Here is a 13,566-nt window from a genome sequence, read left to right as displayed (position 1 = left end):
ACAGCCTGAAGATCCTTGTAGATCCCCCAAGAACCATTCAGGAATCTGCAAAATCAAAATTGTTTGCCACATATTGATGATATTTTTTTTAAAAAAAATAAAGCAATGTCAGTCTTCTCACTATTATTATTTTTTATTGATTAAAAAGTCCACAGTTTTTTTCCATGCACTAATACTTGTAAGCCGCCCTGAGTCTTCGGAGAAGGGTGGGATATAAATGGAATTAAAATAAAAAATAAATAAATTTATGTTAAAGTCTAATGGCCTCAAGGATGTTATTTTGAGATGATTCAATAAATAAATATTTTTACAAATGCATCCGTTTTAATTTTTAATACAGTAAATATTGATAAATATAACCCATACAAACATATGGTGGTTCACTAACATAAGCAACACTTCTCTAATTTTTAAATATAGGAAGAATATAGGGACCCAAGAACAAAATATTAATTTAACTTAATTTTTTAATTTAAAATATTCTGCTCTAGGAAACCACTATTTATCTCACAGCTACTATTATAGAGTCTTATTCTCTATTGACTTTGTTTATGGGATCAGGTGTGAGGGAAAGACCTAAAGCAGTTACCCAGACAAAGCCTTTGCTTCCTAGTAGGTTGATCAGTGACACTATGCAGAGGTGGACAGTTCTTTGGAAACTCGTGTAAATATGAACTGACCATATATACATTTCAGGGGAGAAAAACTTATGTCCCTTTCCCACTCATTCATTCATTGACAGCCACCCGATTCCTAAACAATTCTGAGTTACTTCCGATTTAAAAATCAAGAACAACGCCATAAAAGAGAAATAGTCATCTATAGCCAGAAGACAGGCATCTATACAAAATACCCCTTACAGCAGGAGCTCCACTGCCAACCTATTCAGTGGCCTGGGAGAACCTCCAGGTCTTCATTAGCTTCCTGAGTGTTATCAGAATTGATGCCATTCAGGATCTCTCCAAAGAAATACTTCCCACCTTTATGAAAAGAAGGAGCTTGATTTGAAAGACCATTTCCTTCCAACCCATTTATCTATAACATAGTTAAAAAAAATACACTGCCTCTGAATTAGGTGCACATTACAGTATTGATTTGCAGTCCTTTTCTCATCTATATGGAATATAACATTTGTCATCTGGATTTCATCTGGATCTCTGAATCAGACTGCTCGAATATTGTTCATTATTATAATTAAAATGCGTGCTGAGATAGCTTGCATGATCATACTTTCTCCTTTAGACTGATGAACAGTTCAGCATGGAGCAAAACAATCTGAATTCTCCAAACTTTCAACTTTTCACTATAATATTTAATATATGTGCCAAAGGGCCTTGAGCTTTCTGAAAGAGAAATGTGTGCAGGTAAGCAGATAAGTATGCAGAACCTGGCAGTTTTAAAAGACTTGATACCACTCATTTGGCCTTAAAAGCTATTTTCAAGAACTAGAACCATACCATGCCTAAGGATACTAGACATGCATTTAATTTCACTAAAAGAATAATAGTAGTTTCTGCTGGGAGGCAGATCAACAAATATTTATACAGTTACATAAACTTTACTCAAAAACAGCCCTAGCTTAGTCCTGACTGTATACTGAAGCTTCAGTTGTTGAGCCTGTCATCAGACTCAAAATTTAGCATTAAATTAAAGCAGCAGAATAATTTCTTGCCTTTTATCTGATGTTCCATTAACTGCTCTGTAGTCGCAAATTCTCAATGAAAGCAGAGCCAGAAACTATAATTTCAATTTCTTTTAAGCACCAAAATATAATATAGGTATGTTGATAAGTAGGGTTATGCATCACCTTAGAATTCAGTTTTTAAAAAGTGTTTTGCAGCACAAAGGAATGCAATTGTAGTCCTTTCAGCATCATCTGAAAACAGCTGCATCTTTTTCCTCTAGAACTGTGCAGTTGCTAACTGGGGAACCGCAAGGTTCTGTCTGAGGCACAGTACTTTTCAATATCTTTATAAATGATTTAGATGAGGGAATAGAAGGGGTACTCATCATGGAATAAAAGAATAAATTATCCAAGGTACATAGATTGTACACAGTATACATAGTATATAAGGCTTCACATTCAGAAGTGGTAGTTCAAAGATTGTCTTGGAAAGTTGAAGTAGTGTATTAAAATGGATGATGAGATGCTAATGAATTAAGGTAATGTACATACATTTAGGTGCAACAAGTCAAAGGACCAGGTTTGGTATGAAAAAAATCTAACCTTTGTATATATGGTTCCAATATCTTAAAATAAACTATCTGAACATGAAATAATAGCACAGGGTCGTTGCTAAAAAGCAAACAGACTAAAAGTAGCTCATTACAAATCTTGTAAGGATATTTTGCAAACTGAATGCAAAACAGAATTATTGTAGACACTAGCTGATTGGGATTCCATCAGGTGGATGTATGTCTCTCTTGTTTATGTGCATGTATATATAAATGCGTATCTGTGTGTATGGCTGTACACACACACATGTACATACATTATATGCCTGCTGTGATTGCTCTTTGGCTGCTAAGATTGTTCTTTGGCTTCATAGATAAAAGTCCATTTTGCTGAATGTTCTGATACAATCTTTTAATTATATTGGCTCATGCAATTGAATTTGATTTTGGTTTTGATATATAATCCTTGTGACTACCACTTCTGTCCTTTGCTATGCTATCTCTCTTTCTTGCTCCATTTTTAAACTATTTTTTAAAATGTCTTGCATTAAATAAAAATCCAATTTCCTAGCTTTGTACAACACAATGACATTCCTTGGGTTGTATAGAGATAGTTCAAGGGACTATATTAGAATATGTAGTGAGTGGAGATATTACATTGTAAGTTATTATGTGAAGCATGTCCATTAATTCATGGATTACTGTATGAAGTGTGGAGGAAAATCTTCTTTTGTATTTGAATAATCTTACCTAATTTTTTGAATGAACTCATGTGAAGAATAATAAAATGGCTTGAATATGTGAATTATATCACTAAAGATAATCAAATGCTAGAACATCTTTTCTGCCCTGTTTCATAAATAATGGATTCTGCTGGCCACGAATAGTAGATATATTTATCTAGATAACATGAAAAAATGATATTACCATTAAGAGATCGCAGAGGGATAATTATTATAAAGGGCTGTCACTAAATAAAACAATGTAATTGTGATCCTACTCTGAAAAATCCAAGAATTTAACATGACAGCATTGTTTATTATTGCTTGTCAGAATACCTGCAATTAATATAATTATTCAATCTACAATCTTAATTCCTGTTTCAGACACTTACATTTGCCTTATTACTTCATACTGTATATAGCTAAAAATTAGCTACTTGAGTACCCATACATATACATACTTTCCTAATTAATTAAAGAAACTAAGACCAAGGAAATGATAAGCAAAAATGATAAGCAAAAGTATGGGAGAGGTCCAGATTTACCAAATTGCTTTCATGCTTTTCAGTTAAAATGCATGAATTCATCTTAGTCAAAATTCCAAAGACATCTAGTAGTACAAGTTAACTGAGTAAATGTTCATCTCTTAGGTGATTCAGTTTCTCCCTGGTGTTTAGTTATTCATACTGAGATCACAAATCTGTATTTAAAACTTACTTTTTGAAATTTGAACTTGAAAAGGGAATAACATTCTGACCATTGGTCCTTTTTTCTCTCATTCCTTGATCATACAAGTTTTAATGCATGAATAAATACGTGTCCAAGAAATGGTAACTTGGAGGACTATAAGATTAGTCACTGATTGGAAATTCAGTGTTTACTATTATACTGTGCTTTTTCAGTGCCTGTTATTTCTGTGAAATTTATTTCAAAGAAAAATCAGCCAGAAATTCAAATTATACAAGTTCAGTTTTCTTTCTTAAATTAATATGAGTTTAAGAACTCAGTTTTCAGTTTTTGTCTTAAGCTAATATTTATTACACCTGAATATTATTACACCTGAAATTAACACTTAATAGTTTATATCCTAGAATCAAATGAGTCTATTCAGTATTATGTAAATCTAGAATAGAATGGTAAACTGTTGAGGTAAATTCCATATAATTTTCTTGGAAACAATATAGAAATAGTTTGCCTTTTAGGATTCCCCTAATTTCCTGTCTTGGCTACAGTTTACACTTTCCGGGTAGGTCTCCCACCCAACATCTACCCAACTTCTTAATTTTTTAAGGGAAGGTTGGTACTGTTGCCTAGCATCAATTACAACAAACCTTTTAATAGTATGTTAAGACAACTTGGGATTTGGAATGTAAGGAATCAACAGGGAATTTGTTATGCTATAAAAATCCTTCTCAATTCCTTTTATTTTGGATAAAATCAAGAACTGACTATAAAAATAATTATAAATGGTGAGATACCTCCATAGAATTGTTTTATATTAATGTGTTGATTGCATTGCAGGGATTATGGTCAAATCAATACATGTTCTATCTCTGCTGGTAGTAACCATGTGATTCTTAATGTTGACTGATAGATCTTGAGGAAACTGAAGGATTAACAAACAATATTTAATAATTGATGTTAATATAAGCTTATTGTTTATTTTTCCCAAGACATATAAAATGGTGCAATATAAGAAAATAATTTAATTTATGTTGTAAGCTGCTATTTTTGCTATAACAATGCTGGCTGGAAAACTAAAGATTAGCTTTTCAGCACTGGATAAAAAATTAACATCACATGAAGAATGTTTTAATTTAAGGTTGCTTTAATCATGCTTCTCTTTTTTAATTACTGTACACCAACAACACACTTTGTAATGAATTATCTCCATCTATACAATTTTTTTTCTGGACAGAATTATTGAATATTTCAGTATTAAAGATCACAAATGCATACAGACACTTACACACAACAACATCTGTATGCTTTTGTGTACTTTTTTATCTCTTTATTTATAATGTTTTATTATTGAAATGTTTTAGTGCCTGCTACAAGTTTAAATATACTTTAAGAATAGAGAAGGGATTTAAAAATGCCATCGAACTGAAAAAATGAAACCTTACATTAAAAGATTTCCTACTGGCATATCAATAACTTTAAGCTAAACCAAACAAGGTGATAAATTATATCCAGGTTCTTGTTCTAATAGCAGTGCTATTTTTTCCTACTGCTGTTTGATTGATGTCCTTTCTTGGAAGATCTAAAAGGTGATACCTATTACCAAAAAAACAAAATAGAAAAATCCCACACATCAGTGAGAAGCAACAGAAGATGGATTTGTGTCCAGATTGTACATCATAAATTAGGTCTCCCATTTAGTCAAAATTCAAGTATAATAATAAATCTTGTTGTGATGCTTTGTGTGTTCTTGATACACTTTTACCCTTTGACCTGCTATAAAATTTCTCTTTGAAAATTCAGTTGTCTTGGAATCAAAGTTTATTCTTCAGGCAGTAAACAAAAATAATCTTTGATAAGGCTATGTTTATGATGTTATCTGTCATATAATTGCTGTCATTCTTTTTGCAGCTTGTACAGACAAGGAACTGCGAAATCTTGCATCCCGTCTAAAAGACTGGTTTGGCAGTCTTCATGAAGATGCGAATCGTGTCATCAAGCCAACAAGCTCAGATTCAGCACAAGGCAGTAAGATGACAAATCTGAGAATAAAATTTGAGATATATTCACAAGTTCATCAAGAATAGCAATGACAGCTATTTTTTATGTGACCCAATACCATTACCACTACTTTTCATTACGTAGGGAAGCAGGGTTCATGTAGCCAGGACTGCCATTTTAAATATATTTTGAAAATAAAATATAGTTTGTTGTATAATGGTATCGTATTCTCTTTTAGCCCGTAGGGATTCCAGGTTCTTACCCTCTAGGCTTAAATGAGAAAGCTGAATTAAACTTGGAAATTTACACAAATTAAACTATAACAAATAATGAGGAAGGATTCTAAAACAGGAGGACAATCAATTCATGGTATAATGTTTAGTAACTTGTCTTGCTACTTGTTACTTTCAACCTTCTATGCATGAATTAATCTAAGAACTACTTTCAACTTTATCATAGTTTTGGGGACAGAGGTTTTAGGGAAGATGCATTAGTATATTTCATAAATACTTCTATGTCTTGATAGGGATCAATGTCTGGACAGAAAACAAAAAATAACTTTGCTTACAGTATCAAGCTCTGACACTGAAATACTGGACTCTTTCATAAAAGCATTAGAAGGGACTTAATGGATCAAACTAAAGTCCTGTATCCCACTGTAACTAAAGTCCTATATCCCAATGAAATACATAGAGAAAGAGTACAAGATGGACATGAGGAATTGTTTTTCCATGCTATTGTTTATTAGTTTATTATATTTATTATCCAACCTTTCCTGAATGGAGATTTTGCTTTCATTTTATTCTCACTATTTATTTATTTACCATATGGCACATCACACATGAACTAGTAATATATATTAACATTTCATCTAGGTTAGTAGAACACAGTAAAATATAAATGTTAAAAAGATCTATGTTCAAAATACCAATTATTAAGTCATCTAACAATGAAGCGCAGAATATTTTATATATATAAAAAAATCAGGATGAGGTTGACTGGACTAAGAGAAAGTGAAACTCAAATTACCATTGAGTTTCCATGGTTGAGGATAGATTTTAGTTGGGATATCCCAAGCCATATTCCATCATCTTAATTGCTACATTGCACCAGCTCTTGTATTCAGAATGCAGTAATTTGTATACTATGTTTAGAGTTCACCAAATAACAAATAAAAAAAATCCATATAAATGAAAAAAAATATATTAATTTATGTCCGCCAAAAATGTTTTTGTAAAATACAGGGCCACATATGTGAAATATATAGATTTTGAAAGGAAAAGGACAAGGAAATGAAATAGACAATGACAGCATTATAATTGTTTATTCCAGAGTAAAGAAGAAGAAAACTGTGCACTTCATTTTTATAAAGTCAGAATGTGCACAGGCTATATCCTCTCATCTGTAGGCTGGATTCTGAGTTTTAAGAAGGCAAAGTATCTCAAGTTTCTCAGTCTCCAGAAACTATTTAGTATTGAACAGCCATTTCTATGGCTTCTAATAAAGAGACTAAATTGATATTTAGCCATTGCAAGCCAGTTTCAGAACTTGGTATAAGAACAGAATTAAATGGTGACTAATTGGTGTGATCGGCTCAACTGCTCTGACAGTACATTACAATTAACCCTCAATTTACAACCATTCATTTAATGACCATTTGAAGTTACAACCGAACTGAAAAAAGTGACTTATGACCATTTTTCATACTTACATCCATTGCAGCATCCCCATGGTCATATGAGCAAAATTCAGACACTTATCAATGGGCTCATATCTGTGACGGTTGCAGTGTCCCAGGGTCATGTGATCACCTTTTGCAACCTTGTGATGAGCAAAGTCAACAGGGAAGCCAGATTCACTTAACAACTGGAAGAACAATCGTAAATGGGACAAAACTTATTTGTCTTACTTAGCAACATAAATGTTGGGCTCAGTTGTGGGTATAAGTCAAAGATTACCTGTACTAAATGTTCTTAATCAGTGTTTCCAAACTTTTAGGAATTTTAAGATATGGCAACTTCAACTCCCAGAATTCCCCAACCATCATGGCCATTACTAAGAGTTCTAGGAGTTGAAGTCCTTCAGAAACACTACTCTAAATCCTCTGCATTATCCCAGAACCACTGATCATTAAACCAGATATTTATTCAAGAGATACTATTTACTACAAGAGAACAGCAAATGGAAACAGAAAGTTCATATGCCCGTGATTTGCTGTCAGTGGGGAAGTTTTTAATCAAAGCAAAGATCTCTCTAGGCAAATGAGGCACCAAGATAGCTCAAGAAAAGCAAGAATTGGGATCCTAAAACTATGGGATAGAGTAGAGCTAATGCAAGGAATGGATATGAAAAATAATATTGAAACCCAGCCCAATCAAACACAAATGCAAACTTTAACATAGCAGGGAAAAAAAAGAAACCTGAAGCAATTGTAGAAGAATATATCATCCTGTTTCTGTGAGCCATAACTATTGCTAGAAACAGGTGAACTAGAGACTCACCCCCAAAGGATTTCAGCCAAAATCTGAGACAGCTAAGTCTGAGAAGGGCTCCAAAAGAAATGCAAACTCTAGCAGAATACGCAGGTTGAGTGAAGGACATGGATTATTGTCTGGAAGTTGAGTCAGGACAACTGGATTTATTTTCTTGTTGGTTTGAGATATTTTGCTGCCCATCCAAGCAACTTCTTCAGTCTGAACAAGATGGTTAGAGGTAATCTGAGCAGGCAGAGAGTCATTGGAATGTGCCACCTCCTAAAATTAAAACTTATTCAGACTGAAGAAGCTGTTTGGATGAGCAGTGACACCAGCAAGAAAATAAGTCCAGTTGCCATGCTTCCCCTTCCAGACAATTCTTCCTGGATGACTGAAAATTTTCATTGATGACATGGAATATTGGTTTTTGGGAACTTTCAAACTTTGATTGAACAGCTTATAAGGGCATCTTTATAAACACAAATCTGCACACTACACAACAAGTTTCGTACCACAGAGTGTTACAATATATTATTTATAAGTCATATTTATATGGCTGCCCAATTCACAAGAAGCAACTCTGGGTGGTATATATAGCAATTAGTAAAACAGCAAATGTCATTGGAAAAATATAAGACATAATTACACATAAACAAAGAGCACTGAGCAAAGGGCAGGTAAAGCTCTAATTATAATCACCTGCTAAAAGACCTACAAAACCCTGATTATGAACCAAAGCATAGGGCAACATAAAAAGGCCTTTGGCAGCCTTGCTGTTTCTCAGAACAGCATGGTAGATGTCAAGGAAAAATAAATCTGCCTGATATTCTCTTCCTTCACTGGTGGGAAGCAGATTTTGCTGAACTTGTCAGCAACTTCCCAGCTACTCATGATGTTCTTGTTCTTGTTAGCTGCGAAGTCGTGTCCGACCCATCGCGACCCTATGGACAACGTTCCTCCAGGCCTTCCTGTCCTCTACCATCTTCTGGAGTCCATTTAAGCTCACGCCTACTACTTCAGTGACTCCATCCAGCCACCTCATTCTCTGTCATCCCTTTCTTCTATTGCCCTCAATCTTTCCCAGCATTAGGCTCTTCTCCAGTGAATCCTTCCTTCTCATTAGGTGGCCAAAGTATTTGAGTTTTAGCTTCAGGATCTGGCCTTCTAAAGAGCAGTCAGGGTTGATCTCCTCTAGGACTGACCGGTTTGATCGCCTTGCAGTCCAAGAGACTTGCAGGAGTCTTCTCCAGCAACACAGTTCAAAGGCCTCAATTCTTTGGCGCTCAGCCTTTTTTATGGTCCAACTTTCACTGCCATACATTGCAACTGGGAAGACCATAGCCTTGACTATACGCACTTTTGTTGACAGGGCGATATCTCTGCTTTTTAGTATGCTGTCTAGATTTGCCATGGCTTTCCTCCCCAGGAGCAAGCGTCTTTTAATTTCTTGGCTACAGTCCCCATCTGCAGTGATCTTGGAGCCCAGGAAAATAAAATCTGTCACTACCTTCATTTCTTCCCCATCTATTTGCCAGGAATTGAGAGGGCCGGATGCCATGATCTTGGTTTTCTTAATGTTTAGTTTCAACCCAACTTTTGCACTCTTCTTCTTCACCCGCAACAAGAGGCTCTTTAGTTCTTCTTCACTTTCTGCCGTTAGAGTGGTATCATCTGCATATCTTAGGTTGTTGATATTTCTTCTGGCAATCTTAATTCCAACTTTTGATTCATCTAGCCCTGCCTTTCTCATGATGTGCTCTGCATATAAGTTAAATAGGCAGGGCGACAGTATACAGCTTTGCCAGACTCCTTTGCCAATTTTGAACCAATCAGTGGTTCCGTGTCCAGTTCTCACTGTTGCTTCTTGGCCCACATATAGGTTTCTCAAGAGACAAATAAGATGGTCTGGTACTCCCATCTCTTTAAGAACTTGCCAGAGTTTGTTATGATCCACACAATCAAAGGCTTTAGCATAGTCAATGAAGCAGAAGTAGATGTTTTTCTGGAACTCTAGCTTTCTCCATGATCCAGCGTATGTTGGCAATTTGATCTCTAGTTCCTCTGCCTCTTCGAAATCCTGCCTGTACTTCTGGTAGTTCTCGATCCACATACTGCTGGAGTCTAGCTTGTAGGATTTTAAGCATAACTTTACTAGCATGAGAAATGAGTGCAATGGTGCGATAGTTTGAACATTCTTTGGCACTGCCTTTCTTTGTAATTGGAATGTAAACTGATCTTTTCCAATCCTGTGGCCACTGTTGAGTTTTTCAAATTTGCTGGCAAATTGTGTGTAGCACTTTTAGTGCATCATCTTTTAAGATTTTGAATAGCTCAGCTGGAATACTGTCACCTCCACTAGCTTTGTTGTTGCTCAGCTTTTCTAAGGCCCACTTCACTTCACATTCTAGGATGTCTGGCTCAAGGTCAGTGACCACCTCATTGTGGTTATCAGGGACATTAAGCTCATTCTTGTATAGTTCTTCTGTGTAATTTTGCCATCTCTTCTTAATCTCTTCTGCCTCTGTTAGGTCCCTGCCATTTTGGTCCTTTATCATGCCCATTTTTGCATTAAACGTTCCCTTCATCTCTCCAATTTTCTCGAAAAGATCTCTGGTCCTCCCTATTCTATTGTTTTCTTCTATTTCTTTGCACTGTTCATTTAAGAAGGCATTCTTATCTCTTCTAACTATTCTCTGTAATTCTGCATTCAATTGGGCGTATCTTTCTTTTTCTCCCTTGCCTTTCGCTTCCCTTCTTTCCTTAGCTACTCATGATAGTCTTTGACAAACTTGTCAATTTTTCAGTCGGAAGGTTAAAAAAAAACACAAAAATCTATGTGTTCCTGACACATTCTCAATTGAAAACATAACCTTAGCAAAGTATCTTTTAAAACATATATATATTATGAAGCATGCATCTCTGTGAGCAAATTACATGTACAAATGGGAAAAAAGGCAGAATAAATTTTTTAAAAAATGTTTCTTTTTATGGAATGATGGGCATTGGAGAAAAGTTGCCTTCTCCCTTGAATCAGTGACCCAATGTAGAACCTATATGTGTACCATAAGATGTTGCTATGCATTTGAACACCTGTAATCATTCAGATGAAAAGAATTGCATTTGTAATTATTCTTTAAATTCAAACATTCATACAGCTATATCAAGCCTTTTACTCAGCAGACCATTCCACACAACTCTTGTACTTTTTCTCCCAAATCTTCTAATTTCCTAGAGTGCTTTCTCTTTCCACCACCATCCATGCCACGTTTGTATTTTTCTGGATAGATGTGTCACATAACTAAGCAAAATACTGCAGTCACCCATCAGTTCTATTTTCTACAAATCTCTGTGGGGCTCACGTGATATCCGGAAACATTACTGGAAATAAAAATGTACTTGGAGATCAATATTTTGTTTCCTTTAAATAAAAAGAATTTGAATTAAGTTGAGTTGAGTTGAGTTGAGTTAAACTGAACTGAACTGAATTTAATTGAATACTTTTATTTGGCCAAGCGTGATTAAACACACAAGAATTTGTCTCCAGTGTAGAAATTCTCAGTGTACATGCAAAGCAACAGAGTAATGATAATAACTTTTTTTTTTAACAAAATGAGACATAGAAGGAAGCACCATGGGTACAACATTGAGGATTAGAGTTATAAAGTGACCTAAGGATAGTGGGAAATGATGAGTTAAAACTTCTTTCAGTGCATCACATGAGGTAGTAAAATGTTGCTATGAATGTAAATTTTAAAAACAGTCAAAAAATTAAAAATCTTCTAACTTGAAATGGGAATATTGACAAAGATTTAAGTACTAGTCTTCATCTGTTACCGACAAAGCTCCTTTCTTTCTTTGCAACCAAAAGAATATAAGTCAATTTTTGGACACCCAAAGAGAAGTAGCACAGTCTGACAACTACTTGGCAGAATCAAAATCATGTCTTAATCTACTATTCCTAGATTTAGTTGTGAGATCAGTTCAGATTCCTTTTTTCTCTGTTTTGCTGTTACTGTAGTATATTTACTAATATTTGCTTTCTTCAGCTTTGTTCTGTTTTCTGAGACATATGCCCAGAGTTTAAAATTCTAGTCAAAGTCTTCTGTTCTATTTTATCCATCAGTGTATTACCATTTTATTTTTAATTTGTTCCCTCCCTGTTGTTCCAATCTAGTGATTTTATCCTGTGGTGAAGGTTGTAATGAACACACTGAGCTTCATTGCCTGCAGTTCAATGTGCTAATTGTTCTCTACAGAATTAGAAATCAGGTGTTTCTCCACCCACTTTTGTCTCCATAAGTTATAGGACTAGAAAATACTGTATGAGAATTAATATCTGCTCCTTGTGAATGCTTTAGCAGATCCTATTCTGTACTAAATTTGTCTCCTCTAAAATGATTTTTTCCAGAATTATCTTATTGTCCTTGAATGGCCTTCATTAGTGAGTGAAAGTCCTTGGGGTGGACCTCATTCCAGATAATGGTACAACCAGGGCTTTTTTCTCATAGAACGCTCAGAACGGAGTTCCGGCACCTTTTTTGGATGGAACATTGTAGGGTAGGCCAGGCGGGTTGTATGACATGTATGAGTTCCGGCACCTTTTTCTTTTACAAAAAAAGCACTGGGTACAACTCATTTATGATGAGCTGATTTAAAAAAAAAACCCTTTTGAGTATTTGATGGAGGCTCAGAAAAGAAAAAAATATCCTTCCAGATGCAAACAAATGCAGTAAGGTTTATTGTTCCTTTTCAAGTAAATAATTTGTGTTTCTCTCTTAAGTATTCAGTAGATGTAATTTAATAACCAATGCATAAATTTCTGTACAAATTTTACAGCTTAATTGATTCTTTATTCTTTCCATAATTCACACAGGGAAAGCTACAATATGCATTTCAACTTTGATATGCTCATTCTTTTAAGCAGCTTTGGTGTTTCTTGGGCTTGTTATCGCCTGGAGAGGAGGCAGAAAAGAAGGAAAAATAACTCTTTCCTAAACATTTTGCACTATTAAGTCCCAGTGGTCTTTTTCATCAGCCTGACTGTTCTGGAGATAGATCTCTGCTTGCTCCTGAAAGGTCCTCAGTTGCAGATTTCTGTCTAACTGTTCCTAGATTCATATATCACCTCCAATCCCCACAGCACATATAAAACACCAACAATGCCCAACTACTTCTTCTATTGCTTAATATATCTGCCCCATTTATATACTCTCCCTAAGAGAGACCTGTGCCTATTCCCAGGTATATTCTAATTAGACAAGACATGTTGCATGAATTCGGTAAACAGACCCCTCACCCCAGAAAGCCCTTTAACTTTGAGGCCAATTTACCACTCTATTCCAATCAGAATATCTAACCCTGCTTGCCTTTCTCATCAGAAGAAGTTCCCTTATTTCTCCTGTGGGGATGGAGGAGAAGATAGCCAGTATATCGTGATTTAGATACCAGGCTAGAAACCAGAAGACTGTGAATTCTAGTCCCACTTCAGGCATAAAAACCAACTGGGGTGACCT

The 13,566-nt window shown here is 35.1% G+C and overlaps 1 protein-coding gene across 2 annotated transcripts in view; it reads left to right on the top strand.

Moving 5' to 3' along the window:
* SPOCK1 (SPARC (osteonectin), cwcv and kazal like domains proteoglycan 1) overlaps positions 1–13,566 on the top strand; it is a gene marked incomplete at its 3' end in the record, with an annotated part of 518,730 nt that overhangs the window by 477,968 nt on the left and 27,196 nt on the right. For both annotated transcript variants that reach the window (XM_083351745.1, XM_083351744.1), the window contains one exon: positions 5,490–5,606. In XM_083351745.1, the coding sequence (XP_083207871.1) occupies positions 5,490–5,606 (117 nt within the window). The remainder of the gene's footprint in view (positions 1–5,489; positions 5,607–13,566) is intronic.

This window comes from Vipera ursinii (assembly GCF_947247035.1).
Source record: "Vipera ursinii genome assembly, chromosome: 2".
In the NCBI taxonomy this organism is placed as follows: domain Eukaryota; kingdom Metazoa; phylum Chordata; class Lepidosauria; order Squamata; family Viperidae; genus Vipera; species Vipera ursinii.
The sequence above is the reverse complement of the archived record's forward strand: the minus strand, read 5'-3'. Positions and strand labels throughout refer to the sequence as shown.